This window comes from Oryctolagus cuniculus, chromosome 12 (assembly GCF_051225735.1).
Source record: "Oryctolagus cuniculus isolate XC-2025 breed Fujian yellow rabbit chromosome 12, ASM5122573v1, whole genome shotgun sequence".
Taxonomy (NCBI): domain Eukaryota; kingdom Metazoa; phylum Chordata; class Mammalia; order Lagomorpha; family Leporidae; genus Oryctolagus; species Oryctolagus cuniculus.
In genome coordinates this window covers 63,545,645-63,566,034 of record NC_142878.1, presented here as the reverse complement: position 1 = coordinate 63,566,034, position 20,390 = coordinate 63,545,645, and the positions used below count along the sequence as shown (strand labels likewise).

The following is a 20,390-nucleotide window of genomic DNA, read 5'->3' as shown; positions in this document are numbered from 1 at the left end:
TCCTCTGCCTGTGGCACCTGCACACCGGATTCTAGTCCCGGTTGGGGTGCCAGATTCTGTCCTGGTTGCACCTCTTCCAGTCCAGCTCTCTACTGTGGCCCGGGAAGGCAGTGGAGGATGGCCCAAGTGCTTGGGCCCTGCACCTGCGTGGGAGACCAGGAGGAAACACCTGGCTCCTGGCTTTGGATTGGCACAGCGCGCCGGCCGTAGCAGCCATTTGTGGGGTGAACCAACAGAAGGAAGACCTTTCTGTCTGTCTTTCTCACTGTCTAACTCTACCTGTCAAAAAAAAAAAAAAAAAAAAAGATGCAGAATGAGCAGTTTTCTGATACACAGTTTTTAATAAATGTATGTACCATTCGTAAGGAAGCCACTAAAAGATGTGTTTATTCAAAATATCAAGGATTAAACCAAGAAAGAAGAAAAAATGAGTTCCAAGAAACTACACATCCAATGGAAGAGAAAGGTAATACAAATACCCAGCATGAATGGAAATTTTCAGGTGACACTGAGTGTGGGGCAAGCCTGTATAACTTGTCCAGACTGGAGCAGGCCAGAGAGTTTCAGAAAAGATTTCCTCAAAAAGATAAAACTGAAAAAATACTCAGTAGGTTTGGATATATTGTGAGATTTATATAATAACCTCTCGTTTAGAAAATGTCTTCATCTACTTGAAGGCACAGTGGCAGAGACAGGGAAAAAAAATAGATCTTCCATCTGCTGGTTCACTCCCCAAATGCCCACAACAGCCAGGGCAGGGTCAAGCCAAAGCTGGGAGCAAGGACATCTATGTGGGTCGCCCATGGGGGTGCAGAGACTCAAGCACTTGCGCCATCATCTGCTGCCTGGATGTGGCTGGGGAGGGACCCCTGAACCGGAAGATAGGAACCCTGGGAACTGAGCAATGGCATTAGTGGAAAATCCTTGACCTCTCTCTCTTCTGCCAACCAAGTGGGAATTCATGAGGTAATAGGTGTGAAAGGGCCCTGAGACCCTGGGAATAAAAGCACAGTGTGTACACACCGAGTAATGCCGTCTCGAGGGAACGTCTGCCCCTCTGGGAAAACCTGATGCACGACGGCAGTAGGAAGCTGTGGGCCCTGACCAGCAGCGTTGGCATCGCCTGGGAGTTTGTCCAGGCTGTGGCCCCCTTGCTGTGTGAGTGAGCCTCAGGAAACAGAACCTGGCACCCCAGCTGCCCAGCCTGGCCCTGGGATTCTGGAGCCTAAGCTTGGGATGTTTCTGTTTTGACAGATGGTTATCAACGTGACTTGCGACCCTTTTCCTCTCGCTTGAAGCCAGCTGCCCTGCTGGGGGAGGAAAAGCTGTGTCCCCAGAGTTTGTAGGAAAAAGGAAAAAGCCTCCACCGTCCGTTAGTTGTGACAGTTGAGGAGAAGGGACCCTGGAGAGCTCGTTAAGGAGGAGGCAGGCTGGCCAGGGTCCCCGCCTCCCGCCCGCCCGGCAGAGGTACTGCTGTGTGGGCCTCACCTCCCGCCCGGGGGCCTGCAGCTTCTGCAGCCAGTCCTTAAAAGGAGCGGTGGGTGCCACGTTTGTTCTTTCTGGTGCCAGGCCTGCGCTGTCTCACTTCCCCGGCGGCAAGTGGATTCTTAATGAGAGGCGGTGACCGTGACGTAGGCCCAGCAGCCTGGGTGAGAGCCAGCAGGTTCCAGCCTGCTGCTCCTCTGGCTCCCGTTCCCAGCCTGGGGTCTCCCCGTCCAGGGGGGCTGTGGTCACCCGCACGGCCCTTGCTCGGAGCGCTGACTGCCCTTGCTCAGGAAGAGGTGCCTGTGAGGTCTGCGCGCAGATAAAGGATGAGACTGAAGTGGAATGGTGCCTCCAGCCTCTCCGACTCCCTGGACAACCCCACCCCCAATTTAGAAGACAGGAGCGCATGGGAGTTTTGGCCACTTTCTTTGCTCTTGGGGGGCGCCAGTGCCATCTTGTCCTGTTCTTGCTCACTCTGAGGCCAGGGCCAGAGCTGCAACTGACTGGTGACCAGACCATCCAGACAGGGGCCTTGGCAGGTAGCTTCCAAGGGCCCCCAAGGCCTCCCCTTGACCATAAGAACGTGGGGACCTGCTGCGGCTTTGAGTGGCAGAACTTAGCCCTGGAGGCTTGGCGCAAGCTCGCAAGGGGGCTGGTTTCTGGGGAAAATGAAACAGCAAAAACTGGTGTGAGATGGCTACTGATGGACGCAGGAGGAAGAGGAGCAGGAGGAGTGGGAGAGGCAGCATGCAGGGGGGCGCGGGTGGATGGAGCCAGTGACAGGACAAAGAACACTCCCTGGAAACCACTAGACCACCCGGAGGACCCAAAGTAGCCAGCTGCCCAGAGAGCTGGCTCAACAGTACCAGGCAGCCCTCCCTTCCCTAAAACGGCATTGGCCCCAGCTAGAGAGGAGATAAAAGAGAAGCCAGAAAACACAGACAGAGGTCACACCAAATAGCTACTTCATTTATTCAACGAGTATTCACCGAGAGCCTTTCGAACGGCAGGCTACCAGTGACAGTGTCTACTGCGGGCCGGGTGCATTTTGCATACTCTTGTCCTTGTTTTCTCAACAGCCCTTCAGGGTGGGAATTACAGCCCCATTTTGCAGACAAGAGGACCAAGGCTTTAAGAGGTTAAAGTCGAGCACGGCCACCCAGCTGCCTGGACCGGGGGATCCTGGCCTGTGCCCGTTCCACCCTGTCGTCCAACACGTGCCTTTCTTGCAACCCTGCTCCACTGCTCCTTCTGCCAAGGTGAGGTGGGCCTGGGACACAGGTGCCTCCGCCTCTTCCGCCCTCCAGCCCCGTGCCTTGGTTCCTGATGGCCATGTGAAGCCCTCCCACATTTGAAAATAGATTTGTCCTGGATGCCTTCCTCCTTTCCAACCAAGTAGAAGGCTTCTAGCCTGACCTTTGAACACAGGAGCCAAGAGGAGATAGAACCAGCTCTACATGGCCCTGAGGTCGGCGGGGGCCGTATCTAGTGACACCTGCCTCCTGTTCCATCCTGGAGCCACAGTCAGGTTCGGTAGCCGAGGGCTGCCACCAGAGCCACTGCCCTCTTGAGGACAGCTCAGTGCCACCTGCCCACAGTACAGTCTTCCTGTGAAAGCAGCCTGCACCGGTCTCCACTCTCCAATTTCGTTGCTCCCCCAACACCCCTCCTCCTAACATCCTTCCAGCCCTATTTCCCCATAGCCCTTCTCCCTGACTCTCTCCTGCCCCAGTCCCTGTGTGAGGGCTGAACCCGGGCCTTGTCCCATTTCTCCGTCCCCCTCCCATGCTCACACGTCCTGGCGGCTACCCTGTGTGCAGACACACCTGTGAGTTGCAGCTCCGGGGTTTGGGAGCAGACTGTGAATCTTGAATTTAAGGTCTCTGCCCGAACCTAACCCCATCCTTTGCTCTAACCCAGCCCTGTCCTTTGCCCGCCATGGGGCCCCAGGGCCTGTGCCACATTCCAAAGCCTTGTCCTTGTGACTGGAAGGCAGGAGGAAAACTTGAGTGTGGAGTCTCCGGCCTGGCCAGGCTTTTCCAGGATGCCTGTGATCAGCCCCACACTGCCCTCTTCACCCCACCCCATTCCTGCCCTCTGCAGCGTCTTCCCCCAGCCCTGCAGCCAGCCAGGGCCTAGAGTCTGCCTCTGTCCCAAGCCCTCCTTGTGTCCTAGTCTTGGCCGTTACCACTCGCATAGTGTGGCCCAGCCCAGCAGTGTGGGCCTACCTGTGCCTACAGCAGCGCTGGCTCCCAGCCCTCCCCAGGCTGAATTAGAGCCGGCATCATCCTTGGCATTCCGGTGTGAGGACAGCAGTCTCAGCTGCTGGGAGGTACCCACTCCCCATGCGGCCACATCGAAGGGTGGGGGGATGGAGCTGCCAGCCAGCGAAGCCGCCTGAGCTGGGACCCCACTGGCCTCCCATCGAACTGTGGCCAGGGTCCAGACCCTCCTGGGGGCCTCAGAGGCCCATGACCCTCAGCAGAGAAACCAGCATGGCAGGGCCAGGGAGGAGGGGAGCAGAAGGGACCACGTGGTGAGCTCCAGGCAAGGGCGTGGGAGCAGAGGCGGGCTGGTTCCCTCTGGGCTCCCACCCCGCTCCTGCCCCAGCCCTGTCACGCACCTCAGGCCAAGAGCGGCCCCTGCTGTGTAGCCTGGACCTGCTGGTTGACTAGGTCCCTTCCCTCCCCCTGTTGGCTAAGTCACCGTCGCCCACCGGCTGCGGTACTGGTCGTGGGTGCTCAGGAAATGTTTGTTGAATTGAGAGGAAGCCACAGCTTGTGCGGAGTCTGGATAATTCCGTGGGCCTCAGGGGAGGGGCGGGAACGGAGACTAAGTGGGAAAGACAAGTTCTGATGTCGCCGCCCTTAGTTGGAGTCATTGTTTATCTACTGAGCTTCTCTGTTTCTCTGGGCCCTTGCCTTGCAAGGCCCTGGTGGGGGTGGGGGTGGGGAAGAGGAAGTAGGAGAGGGCAGGAAATGACCCTGGGCCGCAGGAGCAGGCCCTGGCCTCTGTCCAGGGTGCACATGATGCCTCAGCGCCAGCCGTGAGTGCTCCCCACCGCCCAGTCCACCCCATGCCAGGGGAGCCACTCCCGGGGACCCTCCTTTTCATAGGGAAGCCCGATTCTGCTCCTCTGCTCCCAGCCCGGGCAGTGCCAGCTGTGTCCTTTCTCCAGGCCTCGGCCTCCTCTTTGGAAGAAGCAGGTGACGGCCGAGGTTCTGCCAGCTCAGCCATCCTGTGAGCCTGGGACCACTCATCACCTGGCCGCGAGACAGGAGGGTGAGAAAGGTGCTGGCTTGGGTGGCCAAGGGGGCTTGCGGCTGCCGGGAGCTGAGGGCATCTGCTGGCGAGGGAGGCCAGGTCTTGGGGCATAACAGGACCAGGAAGGCCTGGCTGTCAGGGTGGAGATGGCTCATGGCCTGGATATCAGGGCAGGGTTGACCGGTGTGGGACACCAGAGGCCAGCATGCTTGTGCTTGCACAGGAAAACACACGGGCCCACGAGGTACAGGGCCCGAGGCAGCCCCTTGCCCTCACAGGATCAGTCTGCTGGCAAGCTGACCGCACTGCTCAGCCGGACGGGCACGAGCCACACAGAAGACTGGGCACTGAGTCCTTCCCTCCTCCTCTCCCTAAAGCAGCCCCCAGCTCCCAGGAGCTCTGCTCAGCACCGTCCTGCAGGGCCAGCGCCCCCTCTCCTGCCCCTTCCCCCCGTGCCCCTCCCCCTCTGCCCACTTCCTCTGGGAGGCCTGCCTCTTGGGGCCAGGGCCTGCTGCGCCCCAGCCCTGCCAGACCTGCCCTCTCTGGGCTCTAGGGGGCCTGTTCCTTTCTGCGGCTCAGAGCACATCCGGCCCTCCAGCTCAGCCTCGGGGTCGCTGCACCCCGGAGGCTGCCGGGAGCCATCTGGCCGGGATGCAGGGTTCTCCTGGGCCCCGGGCCCGGGGCTGAGAACACATGGGCTCTCCCCAGGCCCAGGGCTGCCGGCCCCTCCTAGGGAGAGGTCCAGGGGAACCAAGTCAGTCTGTTGTGGTGAGCCGGGGGCGGGGCTGCTTGTGGAAGCTCCTGACTTCTCTTCTGGCCGCTCCGGGGGTGCTGGCGCTGGGCTGGTTGCTGGAGTCCTTCCCAGCCTGCCCGGCTGCGCCCCGCTCTGCTTGTCGGCCTGTTCCTCTGCACTGACAGCCGTCCTGGTGCTCTGGCCTGCCTGAAAGGAGAGAGCGGCCCAGCTGCCTGGCGCATTCAGGGCTCGCGTCCCGCCCGCCCGCAGGGTGGAGGCTCGAGGACCCACCTCCTGGCTTTCCAGGTCCTCAGCCGCGTCTTCCTTCGTATCCCACCTGTGGAGCACAGCACAGGGCAGCCCCGCCCCCGAAAGTCACCCCTCTGTAGCCTGTGGCCCCCAGGGGGCAGCGGACATCTGAGGGGCTCAGAACAGGACCCAGGGCAGCCTGACCTCGAGCCCCCAGCCCAACAGTCTCCTCTGAACGCCACCCGCTCGGCCCCTCCCGGCTCCCCAGCTGCTGTTTATGGCCAAGCCTGCGGCACCTGACGCTCTGTGGGGACCCCAGACGTGTCCCTGCCCGCCTGCGCTGCCTGGGAAAGGCGCACCTCGCTTCCCGGGGGGAAGGCAGCTGCTGTAATTACCGCCAGCCTCCCTGGGCACCAGCTCCTGGGCTGCGGCTGCCTCTGCTGATGGCCTCTCCCCGCATCTCATTAACTTGAGCCAGGCAGCAGGCAGCGCAGAGGCAGGGGCCCAGGGACACAGCAGGCACCTGGGCCCACGCTGGGGCAGGAAATCAGGACACCCAGATGCCCTGCCTCGATTCTGTCCCCTGTTACCTTCGGGCCCTGCCGGTCAGCCTCTCCTTGCCCCGGGCTTTGCTGCCTGTGGCTGGTGCCGCTGAGGGTCTGCTGGGCTGCCCACCCCGACCTGCAAGAGAGGGTCCACAAATCCAGGAGAGAAGGGGCCCCAGCACCCAACTAAGCCACCCGCGGGCAGCGCCGGCTCCTCCTCCTCTCCCAGCACACCTTTGCCATCCGGGGACAATGGCGGGGGCTGTAGCTTCCGGTGGCTCCTAGGACCTAAAGGGGTACAAAGGAAACAGGGACAAGGTGCTGTATCAAGGACGCGAAGCGGGAACGCTGGTTCCTGCAGCACGGGGAAGCTGGTGGGCTTTTCTGCCTGGGGTCAGGAGAGCCGGGTTCCTGGGCTGGCTTGGCTATTCCAGCTTCCTGAGCCCCGAATCCTCGGGTGGTGGGTGGGGTGCCTGCAGCGGGCCAGGGGCGGGCCGGCCAGCACCCTGGCCTATCAGGGAGCAGCGCCCCGGGAGGACCCCGGCACATGCCCCTGAGCCTCCTCAGGGACCCCGCGGTGGGGAAGGAGGGTGTTCTCCCGTGCTGGCTTTGTGCTCTGAAAAGAAGTGGGAAAGCGAGAGACCTAGAACAGAGAGGATGAGGGAGGGGACAGGATGAGGCGAAGAAAGCCAAGAAGGGGCGGGGTGAGGGGGCACCTGCTTACCCCGTCTGCCGCCCGCCCTCACCGGGCCCTCTTCCCTAGGCTTGCCGCCGTCCTGTAGCCTGTGTAGACAGAGGAGGGAGGGAGGTTGCAGGTGGCAGGCAGGACAGAGGCTCCGCGTCTCCTCCAGCCCCAGAACTGAGGACAGCAGGAGCAATGGGGGACTCAGGGTCTACACAGAGCCCTGAGCCCGGAGCCTGCCCTGGCGGCCCAGGCAGGGCCTCTCCAGCCCGGGGAGGGTCCCACCAGCCCTACTCCAGCCCCATGTGCATGTCAGCCGGCAAGCCACCTCGCCCTGCCACCCACGTGGGCTTGGCCTTGTCCATGTCCCACGGGCGGCGCCAGTCACCCTGTGCATCTCTGTGCCGGGCCACGCGGGCCTGGTCCACCTGCTCGCGCTCCTGCTTCCACTGAGCGTAGTCCCAGCCCACCTCTGGGGGCGCCCTGAGTGGCCGTGGAGGGGCTGGGCCCCGGGCTTCCCCTGCAGCCTGCAAGAAGACGTTGGGCATGGTGGTGAGTACAAGCAGAAACAGCGGACCTAGAGATTCCCTGTAACCCTTCCTCTCTCAAACTCTCCACACCCCATCTAAAAACTAGGACTACGCCATGTCCAACAGGCTCTATTGGCCGCGGGCACGCTTCCTGTCCACTTGCTAGCTGAGTGTTTGGGGAAAGTAATTTTGCCTGTCTGTGCATCATTTTCTCATCTTTGAAATGGGGACGGCAACAGGGCCTACCCACCAGGCTGTGCCCAGGTTGGGAGGGGCACCTAGACCCGGGAGCAAGAGCAAGGGCGAGAGGCTGCTGCCACCTAGAGGTCACAGCTGGCTCGTGGCCAGTCACCTCCACCCTCCGCCCACCAGCAGGGATAGATCAGATGGGGGCAGGATCACGTCCCCCCCTGCCCAGCCCACCCCCAGTGGCCAGAGAGGAGAAGGAGCCATGGGAATTCTTGCAGGTGCTGCCCGGGGCTGTGTCCCTACACACGCTGGACAGACACATCTGACTGGGTTTCTCTGCCCTCTGCAGATGGGGAGCTCCACGTTCACGCCTGGTGCACTCTTGAAGATGTACCTTCTGCGCAGAGTTCGAGCCGACGGCCAACTGTGTCGGGGGGCTTTGGCCTCCGCCCCTTCCAGGTGACCCATCTGCCCCGGGGGCCCTTGCTCTGGTGGGCTTTTCACTTACGATCCGTTTGGCCTGGGGAAAGTGACCGATGGGCAGTGCGACCAGGCCAGGAAAGAAGAGGCTGTCCACCAGCACCTGGACTCCCCTCCCTACCCTGCTCACCTTGGCCCTGTTTTCCATGGTCACGGCCAGGTCCACGCGCTCCCCCAAGAAGAAGGTGCCCACGCAGCCCCCCACGTCCTCGTCCTCCAGCATCTCGCCGGCGGCATCGGGTCTGAGGGGGCTCCTTGCCCAGTTCCTGCTGACCACCCGCTTCTCCTGCACAACGAGGGCCACGTGGGCAGCACTGGGCAGGACCCGGGTAGGGAGTCCTCTGGGGGCTTCCCTGGGTCCAGGTTCCAGCCTGACCCTCCCTGGAATGCCCACAGAGACGCCGACTCCCGCAGGCATTCACATACCAATGACATTAGTTATCCAGCGCCTAGGGCCGCCGGGGGCCAGAGATGCCACGGCGGCTGGCGGTCAGCTCTGAGCACTCAGACAATAAGGCCTTGTCCCTCAAACACTGCTCCTGGTCTTAGCCCCAGCTCTCCCCCACTTCTTACATTGGAAGCCCCTCAGGTTTGGGTTTAGGAGCAGCTTGTGCGTGGGGCATACATGTGGGGCTGAGGCCCTCGGCTGGGGACAGTGGCCTGGGCTGCATGAGGCTGGGAGCTGGTAGCAGCCTCCAGAGGGGTAAGTTGTGCTGTCCCCCACCATCTGGGCCTGCACCTCTTTCCACCCTCCCTGGCTCCCAGGGTGAGGCTTACACCAGGAACCTGGCTGATGGTGACAGTGAGGCTGTCGGGCTGGAGGAGCCCCGGCGTGGTCACAGCCATGACCCCCTGCTCGGCCTGCCGACGGTCTTCCTGGATCTCCTAGGGGAGGGCCTGGGATCAGCACAGGCCACAGCCCCCAGACGCACAGAGACACAGACGCGGACAGGCCTACACAGGGAGACACTGGTGGGACACCAGGGGGCAGAGGCACCACGTCACAAGTGCCTGACACCCTGCCAAGACTCCAAAGCCACCGAGTCCACCCTCACCCTGGCTGCAGGCCCAGAGCCCACAGGGAGAGGCTACAAGGCCGGCAGCCCCCTGTCCTCCGGCCCCTGCCACAGCTCACTCACCTGGTACCTGCGCAGTAAGGCCTGGTTCTTCTTGCGCAGGGCAACTATCCTCCAGTCCAGCTCGGCATCCTTCTCCTCCAGCCTGCTCATCAGCGACGCGGCCCTGGGCGGCCCCTGCAGAGGGCAGGGGACCCAGGCTCCCGGCTGCTGCCCAGCCACCACCATTCCCCCACCTGCACACTCATCCCCCAACCTTATTCTCACCACCCACAGCGCCAGGGTCCACAGGAAGAAAGGGGGCTGTTCCCCCCCACCCCGCCATGCTGGGCCTGTCTGCCTGCACCTGCCTCCTCCGGGTCGGGGCCTGACACCCAGGGCAGGCCGCGGGCCGCCCCTCCCCCGCTCCCCAGAGAGCACCAAGCAGCCTGGAATGGGAGTTATAAATGGCTCTGGCCGCAGAACCTGCATGACTGGGAAGCTGCCAGGGCATTGGGGAGGTCGAGGAGGGGGGAGCTGTTTGGCTCCCAGACTCAGAAGTGCAGAAAAAGAGAGGCCTCGGCTCCGTCCTGGGCCCTCAGGCCCGGGCCCCCACTCTGCGGGCCTGTGCCCAGCCTGGAGAAAGAGCCGCCCCACAGGCCCAGCCTCTCCAGGCCTTGAGCCGCTGGCTGCCAGGGCAGGAGAGGTTGGCAGCCCCACCCTGGGCGAGCGGGGCCTCGGCATCAAGATCCCAGGTCGTCCCCCCGCCCCGCCTGGCTGCAGGGTCTCTGCTTTGGGCGCCAGTACCCCTGCCCGGGCCGCCTCTGGCCTGATCCCAGCCCTCTTCCTCCCAGGCCCAGCTGTCCCCAGCTGCCCCCAGAGCATGGCTGCCTGGTGTCCCAGCCTCCTCCCAGCCCCGGGAAGCCCCCTGCCCAAGGCGAGGTGCCACTCACAGCCGAGTGCATGGCACCAGCGGGCACCGAGAGGATTCCAGAGCAGACCCCGGGGGAGCCGGAGCAGGAGGGAAGCCGGAGCCGCCGGAGCCGGGCCTCTGCCCGCCTCTCCCTGCCGGCTCCACTGCTCAGCACACGAGATCATGTTGTGATTACAAAAGACTCCTCTGGGCTCCCAGCCAGGAACGCCGCGGCCTCCACCCCCACCCTTCCACTCGCACAGGGGGAGGACCAGGGAGCCGGCAGCAGCTGGCCCTGCCCTGCCCCAGCGGCCCAGACAGGATGACAGGGTCGTCCCCCTGGTGGTCAAGCCCACCCAGGAGGCCTGGCCGCCAAGACCCAGCCTTCCCCTGAGGCCGTGTGCCCCAGGCCTGGGGCTGCCCACAGACACGATGGGCAGCCACATGGCCGGGTCTCTCCCTTGAGTAGCAAAAGGCCTGCAGAAGAGCCGGCTTGGCAGGTACCTCCAGGGTGCCTCCCTCTCCCGCTGGCTGCCCCATCAGCACTGGTGCAGGTGACATGGGTCAAGCGACAGCCCCAGGCCCCCGCACACCCAGGACAACCACCAGGACAACACTGTCAGTCACTCACTCCTCTGGTCCTCTCAGCACTCCTGGTGTCCAGTGCCTCACGGTGGTGAGCCAGGCCCGGCTCCAGCTCCGTCCCCACCCCAGCCCAGTGCTGCTGGCAGCCTTCCTCCCACGGGCTCCCTTGGAAAGCCCTCACTCACACCCCTGAGCCTGGCAGTTCCCTCAGGGGTCCTCGAGGCCCTGAGGCCTGGGATGCGGGGAGGGGGGACCTGGTTCTGTTTCAAGCATGGCAAGGCCCCGAGGCCTGTGTCCGAAGCCCCTGCATCCCTGATTGACCAGGGCTGTTTCCATGACCCCGGGCCCCAGGCGCCAGCGCTCCAGCCTCTGCTCCCCTGCAGCTCCCCCTCCCTCTCCCCCACCCGGGCCCCACACCCCATCCTGCTCCCTCGCACATGCCAGCTCGGCTCTCTTCCCTTCCTGCCGGATGTTCCCACTGAGTCAGACTCATCTCCCCTCCGGCGACAGTGACACACCGGGCTCCTCTCTCGCACACTCGCGCACGCACGCACACACACACACACACACACTCCTGCTCTTCTCCCCGCTCCCTCTGCATCCTGCCCCAGCTCCGCCTCCACGGGCTTCAGGGGCCCCAGGCTCCCCCTCGCCTGCCCCAGGCCTGCCCAGCCTGGGAGAGAGACCTGATGCTCCCCTTTCCCTTTGGAACTCCAGGTGGGGAGGGGGTGTGGCGGTGGAGGCTGCAGGCACCCCAGCCCCTGTTCCCAGCCAGCAGGCTCCAAGTGAGCAGCAGCCACGGGGGACTTACACAGCCAACCTGCAGGAAAGGGCCTCCTGGCTCTGTAGGCTGCAGCCTCACGTGCCCAGGACAAAGCCACAGCCGGGTGGGGCCGCATTTGCTGGCCATGTGCTTCCCAAGTGTTACTCACACAGTATGTCACATCTCGGAGCAGCCCCCACATTCCCCTCCTTTCTCCCGAAGCTGTGGTTTGCCCGTCTGCTCCCACAGCAGACAGAGGCTCTCTGAGGGCAGGAGCCCAGTGCCGAGTGCCTCTGGGTGGCCAGGGCCTGGCAGTGTCCCTGCCTGCTGCAGTGCCTGCCCCAGGGAGTGCTTGCAGAAGAAAGACATGAGAGAGACAGGCTGTCTTGTCCCTGGGCCGTGACTGCCTCTCTGTCCACCAGGAGCGCAGGCAGCCCTGACACAGCTTGGGGTGCTTCCCCCTTGTACTGGGGAGAAACGCAGGGGCAGCCGGCTGGGACACAGGAGGGCCTCCGGCGCGGTGTTACCCGGGGACCTCGGCGCCACCACCCCGCGCCGCCACTAGAGGGCAGCAGAGTTGCAAAGGCCAGGACTTGGCGGTCGGGGGCGTTTCCCGGCCGGCCCCTCCCGCCCCAGTCCTCTCTCGCAGGTCTTCGTAACCCTCGCCCCACGGAGCTCCAAACCACTCGGTTGTTAAAGCCTTGTTTTACGGATGAGTGAAACAAGGCCCAGAGGGGGCGCCATCTGCCCGAGACGCACAGCCCCCGCGCGTGCACAGGACAGGAGAGACTTGAGGCTGGGCGCTGCCTCCTCCCTGGGTGGTGGCCGCCAAGAGCTCCCTGCGCCTTTCCTCCTTGAGGCCAGAGTTCTCCGGGCTGCCCCTCCACCCTCCCAGGCCCACTCCGACCATATTTGGACCTTATCTGCTGTGGTAAGAATACAGATCTGGAGCCCACCCTGGGAACAGGATGGCGGGGCCGGAGTCCAGTTGAGTTGGGGAAGAGGGGTGGGAGGCCTGCCAGGGCGAGGCATGCAGATCCCTAGCCCACACACCAGCTCCTGGCAGAGGCCCCGGGAGCAGCAGCCGTGCAGAGACCCATGCAGGTGCAGGCGCTGAGCCTGCATCCGGTGCAGTTACAGAGGGGGCAGCCTATCCGTGGCAAGGGCTGTGGCCTTGCCCTTCTCCCTGAACCTGTCACAAGGTGAGGGAGGCTGTGTCCCTCTGTTGCACTTGTAAACTAAAACAAAATGTTACAAAAACTAGTGACAGTCACACATGAATTTTATTGAAAATGAGAAGCAAATGAGAGGCAAGGTAACCGATCAGGACCGGCCACCGATCGGGACCAACACTCCTTACCAGAATGCGGCCCCCAACAGCGGGTTACACAGCTTTTTATAGTATTCTGTCCACTAGGGCTCACAATTTTGAACCGGACCCCTGGTATGCAGTGAACAATAAAAAGGAAAACCAGAATATGGTTGTAAGATACAGTTAACAATAACAAACCCAATAGCAGATCCAAGATAATGGTTATAAGATAACAGTGGAGGACACATTTCGGTCAACCTAGTTCCTGGGAATTTGGGCCCATATAGTTTCCCAACGTACAGCCTTAGATGTTAGCAAGCAAAGCTAATATGTACAGAAGCAAGAGATATGCAATTGGCTTTTAGGCACACTCACTCCATTTTGACTGATTCTACGCCTCCTCTCTCTGGTTCCACTTATAAAGTGAGGTGTTGATCCTGGGCAGTCATCCGGAAATAAAAGGAGGTGACATCCAGGCCTGCAACCACGTGTGGCTCAGAGTGAACCTCGGGCAGCTCACTGCCGCCTTCCAGATGCTCCCTGCACAGCGTCTCTCCAGGGCCCCAGGCTGCCTCCTGCCTGCTGTCAGGGGTGGACAGCTCTGAAGACTTCTGGGTGATGGGGACCGTGTGTGACCCGGTAGGGGAGACCCTGCGGCCTCCCCAGCACCCTCTCTGGGTCTCCCTTCATGCCCCCTGCCCAGCTAGGCTTCCCTGTCTGCTCCCTGCCGTGCCTGGACCCTGAAGGCCCTAGGTGCCGGCTGCCATCTCTCCCCAGCCAGCTGGGAGCTGCTCCTGGCCGCCATCCCCACCCCTACCAAGTCCAGGTTCAGACTCTCATCCCCAAGCCCAGGACTTCTCCCTGGCTGGGGGCTGAGTGCTTGGAGGACACCCATGCCTCCTGCCAGCTCTGGGTGGCAGAGCGAGCCCAGCTGTCAGGTCTCACTCAGGGGAGAAGGCACCAGACGCTGGCTTGAAGCCAGTGTGCCTCTTCTGCAAATGCACCCCTCCCTCCACCCCAGCAGGGCCACTCCTGTCTCAAGATCCTGCTTTCCTGACCCCTGTGACTACAAGTCTGCACGTAGGCCTCGGTCAGCCAGCCTGGCTCTGGCCAGTGGGGGGTGGGGGGCAGTGACTCAGAGTCAGAGGTGGGGCTGGCACCAACCCAGGGTAGGTGCTAGCTGCCAGGACAAAGTCTGGGCCACACCATACCTGAGAGCACACATGGCACGACAGGGTGGCATCTGGAGGCCGAGGCAGGCTGGGCTGGGACCCTCTGGGCACTCGCAGCTCGGGGGAGGGGAGCCCCAGCGTGGCACTGCAGCCCTGGGCTCTCCCTTGTTGTGCTGGGTGCTTGGGGAACTCACAGCGGATTCCCAGAACCCCCTGCCTGGATCCCCAGCCCAGAGTTGCCCTGCCAGGGCTTGCCCACGATGTGCCATTAGCTGGCACCTACTGTGTGCTTCTCCTGAAACAAGGAGGTGAAGACCCCAGCTCCAGGCCGGAGGCACCTGCCAGCAGCATACACAGTAGCCGTAGCCTGGGCCCACGAGGAGTTTTCCAGAAGGAGCAGGACTCGGGCAAAGGGATCACAGGGACGTGAGAGGGCACCCGTGGACGCACGCCAGGGCGACGCGGGAAGAGGCAGGGCCCTGGTGGGCTTTCCCCGCGAGAGGGCACCCGTTAGGAAAGCCCCAGGCAGACTGGGGAGGCTGCAGAAGGGCTCACCCAAGGTCTTAGAGCAGGGGCTGGTGAGGTTCCAGGAGCTTTAGCCAGCCTGGTGCAGAGGGCTGCTGGGCTGGGCTTAGGGTGGGGCCACTGGCAGGCTAAGTCCAGAGAGTCACTGCAGGGAGGTGGCGTGCCACGCCCTGGGGAGTCCAGGGAAGGGGTGAGCAGGGGAACCTTCTAGAGGCCTCAGAGCTTGCGCGTGGACTGGGGTGGGCACAGCAGGCAGAGGAAGAGCCAAGACAGCATCAAGGTCTCAGGTCTAGGGGCCTGCAGAGGCAGGGAGCAGGGGGGCTGGGTGCGGGTCCCAGGGCGCTCCTTTCTCTGGGTGGGGAGGAAGGAGCCCCCACCGCCAGGCTCACCACAGCCTCTGGAAGGCAGAGAAAGATCTGGCAGTTCTGAGGGGTGGCGAGGACAGGAGCCCACTAGAAAGGCCATAAAGATGGGGGAGCTGGCCAGGCCCCCGAAGGAGAGGGAGGGCCTCTGGAGTGGCTGTGGGCAGCCTGGCTCCCGGATTGTGTCCGGCCTAGAGACAGGCAGCCCGGGTGACAGACAGCTCCGGAAGTGCCGAGCCTGGGACGACATGGTCACCACTGGGAGGGAGGCAGGGTGACCCATTGACTGGATGTGTCGGGCACTGTCCCCGTTTTCACAGAGTCCTGCATTCCCGAGCATGCAGGGCCCTGGATGTTTGGAGGCCCTGGGGAAGGCGGGTGTTGCAGGAGGCCGGGCAGGCTCTCCGCGGCTGTCAGTGACGGGCTCCGAGTGACGTGGAGGCCGCCAGCAGGCAGTGCCGCAGCACACGGAGCCGGGGGAGGACAAGGCAGAGTCAGATGGGTCAGCAGTGCTGACACAGACAGCAGTCACACCTCGCACTCCCAGCTGACACGGACGAAGCCCTCACACACGTGATGGCATCTGTCCTCGTCAGCCTCCGAAATCTGACTTAGCCAGCACAGACAGGTGCTGTTGGCGTCTCCTGGGGGACCAGGGACGTGACCTGTCCTGCAGTCTCTGGGGATGGGAGCACTCCCCACCACCCCAGAATCCCCGAGGCCCACCGCCAGGGCCTGCGCCACCCTCCCAGCACGGCTCCCCGGGCGGCTACCCCTGCCGCCATCCCTCCAGGGACACGGCAAGGTGCACCCTGCCAGCCAGCCCAGCTCTGATGACAAGCACTGGAGGTGGCAGAGGGGCTGGGACTGCACCTCTGGGCCTCGACTCTAGGCCTGCACGGCACCTTCTCGCCTGCCTGTCGGCTTGCCCTGTCCTCCCTCTCCCTGACCCCAGTCCTCTCAGGCCAGAAATATCTCCCGTGGCCCCAGAGAGCTCCGATCTTCCCCAACTCTGGGGCTTTCAGACGAGGAAGCCACCTGTGTTGGCCAGGCGCAGTGGGCACCCACTGTCCATCTGCAGGCCGTGTGCCGGGAGGGCCAAGGGGACACAGCTGTCACCGGGGCTCTCTGTTTGCCCTCCACAACCTAGGGTCGGGCAGAGGGAAGAGGGCCATGATCAGATGCACTGTACTGTCACTCCCCCTCTTTGTGGAGGAGCGACACTGGACCCTGCCTAGGCTTCCTATCTGAGTCACGGCACCATTATGTCGCTCCCCCTCTTCTCGGAGAAATGACACAGGACCCTGCGCTGTTCTTTTGTCTACTCAGCCCTCCCCGGGTTTGCTACTGGTTCTTCCCGGGTTGGCTACCGACCCTTCCACCTCCGTGGAAGGGCGGTTCCCCCTGCCACTTTCCCCACTTCCGCGGGGGAGCGGCACACCGCCGGCCGGCTCTCTCTCGGGGGCTGCTCAGGTGTTCCTTCAGATAGATGTTCCTCTTAGATGTTCCTGGTGCATGTTGTCTCTCTCCTCCTTTATAGTCCTCTTCCACCAACCCCAACTCTGCTACCTGCACGCCGAGTACGCTGCTCTCCTCCAATCAGGAGCAGGATCAGCTCCTGCAGGTCATCACTCAAGTTGGCGAGAGGCAGCTGCGTAGAAGCTGTTTACTCCTCTCCCAGCGCCGTATTGTGGGAGAGCAGATGCATAGAATAAGTCTTAATTCCAGTAACAGTCTAGTCCGAGTTGCTCCCCACACTGTACGACAGATGACACCAGGGTGCTCACCTCCTGCAGGCCTCCTGGCCCACCCAGGGCCCCCGACTGCCCCTGGCCCTTCTCTGTCCACCTCTCCACCCAAGGCCTCGGGACCTGCACTGCCTGCCTGCCTGCCGTGCCCGGACCTGGGGCTCGGGACTGACATGGGGATGGCAGGACGGGGCTGGCTGAATCTGGGAGCCACAGCCCTGGCCCCGTGCACTCCCCAGCCCCCACATTCCCACTTCCCTCACAGGGACCTAGGCCTCTCTTTTCAGCTTCCTGCCAGAGGCTGGGACAGGGGTGTGTGTGTTGGGGGTGGAGGTGGGTCATGGCATCAGAGTCCCTGATGGAGAAGAGGGAGACGCCTGGGAGAGGAGGGCTGGTGAGGCAGGGTGGGGGCGGGCACAGGAAGTGCTGTGTTGTGGGGGCCCCCAGACCCATGCCCACTGGCCTGGCGTGCAGGGAGTCAATCACTGTGCTCAGGTCAGGAGGGAAGCAGGTGTTTATCGCGAGGCCAGAGCAGGAAGCCGGGCAGGTACCGCTAAGTTCCCGCGCTCTTGGAGGGGCTGGAGGTGAAGGTTCTTAGGGGTGGAAGTGGGGGCAGAGCAGCGCAGGCCCCTGGTTGGTCAGCAGTGCTCTGCCCTCCTGTGATTGGTCAGCGAGGGTGTGTTCTTTGGCAATGTTGGTGATAGCCCAGAGGACTGCGGTCAGCCAGGTGTCAGTGACTTCTTGCTCAGGGCCCGCAGTTTCTGGAAAGATCCTCAAGACAAGAACAAACGTCAAGTTGTTATCAACCGGGGACATAAATGACCTCCTGAGTCCAGTGATCAGGGACCGTGTGGGCGGGCTGCAGCGCCCTCTCTGTTCAGTGTGGGCATTTTCCTAATTTGAAGCTAAGGGAGGGAGATGGAGCCCTTGGGGGAGACCAGGGGAGTCAGGCCCCAGAGCAGCTACACGTGCACGACAGGCACTGGACACGGGGGCTTGGTTTCACCTGTCACACAGCACGGGCCTAGCATGCACCTGGCAGCACCACACAGCCCCTGCCCAGCAACCCACCGCCTCCCGCCCTGGCTCCCTGCTGACTCACAGCCAGTGCGCTCCGAAGGAATTAATGCCCGCGTAGGCAGAAACCAAAGTCCTTCGGCCATAACTGTCCCGGGGCTGTGGTCTCTCAGAGGAGCAGTCCTTTTGTTTTTTAAGTTAAGGTAGAGAGATACAGACAGAGCTCTTCCATCTGCTGGTTCACTCCACAAATGTCTGCAACAGCCAGGACTGGGCCAAGCCAAAACCAGGAGCCCCGAACTCCCTCTGGGTCGCCCATGTGGCTGGCAGGGGTCCAGGTACTTGAGCCATCACCTGCTGCCTCCCAGGGTGGGATGAGCAGGGAGCCGGAGTCAGAGGCACGGCTGGGACTGAAACCCGGGCACTCGGATGTGGGGTGCGGGCGTCCCAGCTGGCTTCCCAACGGCTGTACCAATACCCACCCACACCCCCCACCCTACCGAGGCCACTCCTGAAAGAAGAGATAATCCAAGATGGAGCAGGCACCCAGGCGCTAGACTCAGACTGTAGGTACCGTGGCTGGACAAGCCTGAGCTTGTTTTTAAATCTCTGGACCCTAGCTTCTGAAACTCTCTAAAAGGGGAAGATGGTAACCTTACCCCCAAGAGCTGATTGGAGGACGGTGATGCTGTGAGACAGTTGGCAACAGAGACAGAGACAGACGCTCGGCCTTTCCTGCCACCCCCTCCTTAGCACTGTTCACATCATTTCCTGATGTGGTTTCATTACCTTTGCTTTTAGAGCTCTAACTGAGGTACTGCACACATTTTTATTGTAGATGCTTCAAAATATGCACGCTCCCAGAAACCACCAGTGCAATCAAGATAATGAACATAAGCCCTGAATTCCCTCCAGTCCCCTTCTTTTTTCATTATTTTGTTATTTGATAGGCAGTGACAAAGAGAGGAGTGATCGAGAGCGATCTTCCATCCGCTTGTTTACTCCCAGGATGGCCACAATGGCCGTGGTGGGGGTGGGGGGCGGCCAATGCCAGGAGCCCAGAACTCCAACTGGGTCTCCCATGGGGGTGGCAGGGGCCCAAGCGCTCAGGCCATCTTCTGCTGCTTCTCGGGTGTATTAGTTGGGAACTGGTTCAGAAACAGAGCAGTTGGGACATGAACTGGCGCTTCTTTTAGAAGCCCCTGTGCCAGCCCCTCCTCCAAGACTCTTCTGATAGCTCCTTATGCCCCCTCCCCACTGCCACAGCTCCAGCCCCAGGTAATCTGCTGTCCCTATCAATGAGTTCATGTGTTTTGGAACTTTACAACATTTTTTTTTTTAAAATTTTTGACAGGCAGAGTGGACAGTGAGAGAGAGAGACACAGAGAGAAAGGTCTTCCTTTGCCGTTGGTTCACCCTCCAATGGCCGCCGCTGCAGCCGGCGCACCGCGCTGATCCGATGGCAGGAGCCAGGAGCCAGGTGCTTTTCCTGGTCTCCCATGGGGTGCAGGGCCCAAGCACCTGGGCCATCCTCCACTGCACTCCCTGGCCATAGCAGAGAGCTGGCCTGGAAGAGGGGCAACCGGGACAGAATCCGGCGCCCCAACCGGGTCTAGAACCCGGTGTGCCGGCGCCGCAAGGTGGAGGATTAGCCTATTGAGCCACGGCGCCGGCTGGAACTTTACAACATTTTATAGACAGAATTATGTAGCATGTTTTTTAAGTCTGGCCTCTTTCATTCCACATAATTATTTCGAGACTCAGTTATGTTTGGGTGTACTAATAGTTCATTCCTTTTTACGACTGAGTAGTATTCCATTAAATGCATGTACTAGGGCTGACCTTGTGGTATAGAAGGTAAAGCTGCTGCATGCAGTTCCGCATCCCACATGGGTGCCAGTTTGAGTCCTGGCTGCTCCACTTCTGACCTACCTCCCAGCTAACGGCCTGGGAAAAGCAGCAGAAGATGGCCCAAGTACTTGGACCCCTGCAACCCACATGGGAGACCTGGATGAAGCTCCTGGTTCCTGGCTTCAGCCTGGCCCAGCTCCAGCTATTTGGCTATCTGGGGAATGAACCAGCACATGGAAGATCTCTCTGTTGCTCCCCCTCTCTCTGTAACTCTGACTTTCAAATAAATAAATAAATAAATCTTTTTAAAAATGCATGTACCACCATTTTATTAATTTACCTAGTGTCAGACATTTCAGATGTTCCCAGTTTTTAGATATTCCACAACCTACTCTAGGACCAATGTTTTCATTTCTCTAGGATATTTGTTACTATTTCAAAATTAATCTATCTAGACTGTTGAGGAACAGGTCTCTTAGTTTCTTTATTCCATTGTTTTCTTTCTTTCTCTTTCTTTCTTTCTTTCTTTCTTTCTTTCTTTCTTTCTTTCTTTCTTTCTTTCTTTTTCTTTTTCTTTCTGGGACTAAACAGGAGAGGGAGGAGGAAGGGGGGGAATGGGTGGGAGGCTGGGTACAGTGGGAAGAATTACTGTGTTCCTCATGTTGTATTTATGAGATACACACAAATAAAAATCCATGTCGGGGAGCAGGCATTTACCCTAGTAGTTGGGACACGGCCAGGATAAGCACATCCGTTCCTGGCTCTGCCTCCTGACTCCAGCTTCCCCTCAGTGCAGACCCTGGAGGCAGTGGTGGGATCCTGCCGCCCGCAGGGAGACCTGCATGCATTCTGGCTTCTAGCTCTGACCCTGGCCCAGCCCTGAGCACTGTGGGTGTTTGGGGAGCGAACCAGCAGATGGGAACTCTGTCT

The 20,390-nt window shown here is 61.2% G+C and overlaps 1 protein-coding gene across 9 annotated transcripts; it reads right to left on the bottom strand.

Moving 5' to 3' along the window:
- Positions 1-2,433: 2,433 nt before the first annotated feature.
- On the bottom strand, positions 2,434-10,325 carry LOC100349173 (coiled-coil domain-containing protein 9B). Of its 9 annotated transcripts, none has more exons than XM_051822534.3 (11): positions 10,166-10,325; positions 9,304-9,410; positions 8,935-9,042; positions 8,288-8,443; positions 8,072-8,197; positions 7,304-7,485; positions 7,001-7,059; positions 6,511-6,564; positions 6,322-6,412; positions 5,774-5,819; positions 2,434-5,689 (listed from the first exon to the last, which is right to left on the bottom strand). In XM_051822534.3, the coding sequence occupies exons 1-11, from the start codon at positions 10,308-10,310 to the stop codon at positions 5,153-5,155; spliced, it is 1,611 nt and encodes a 536-aa protein (XP_051678494.3). In that variant the 5' UTR covers positions 10,311-10,325; the 3' UTR covers positions 2,434-5,152. The 9 variants fall into 9 exon arrangements, 7 of the variants coding, with proteins under 7 accessions (XP_051678494.3, XP_017203638.4, XP_089166176.1 ...); XM_017348149.4 differs by having other exon boundaries at positions 9,297-9,410; positions 10,166-10,298; XM_089310050.1 differs by having other exon boundaries at positions 9,304-9,378; positions 10,166-10,291.
- Between the last annotated feature and the right edge of the window lie 10,065 nt (positions 10,326-20,390).

Bases quoted from the DNA above. Each gene is read 5' to 3' on its own strand.
- LOC100349173 (XM_051822531.3), bottom strand. From the start codon at position 10,310: ATGATCTCGTGTGCTGAGCAGTGGAGCCGGCAGGGAGAGGCGGGCAGA. The intron at 8,444-8,934 runs GTAAGCCTCACC...CTCGTTGTGCAG, and splicing joins CCATCAGCCAGGTTCCTGGT to GAGAAGCGGGTGGTCAGCAG. The intron at 7,060-7,303 runs GTGGGTGGCAGG...CTGTCTACACAG, and splicing joins ATGGACAAGGCCAAGCCCAC to GCTACAGGACGGCGGCAAGC.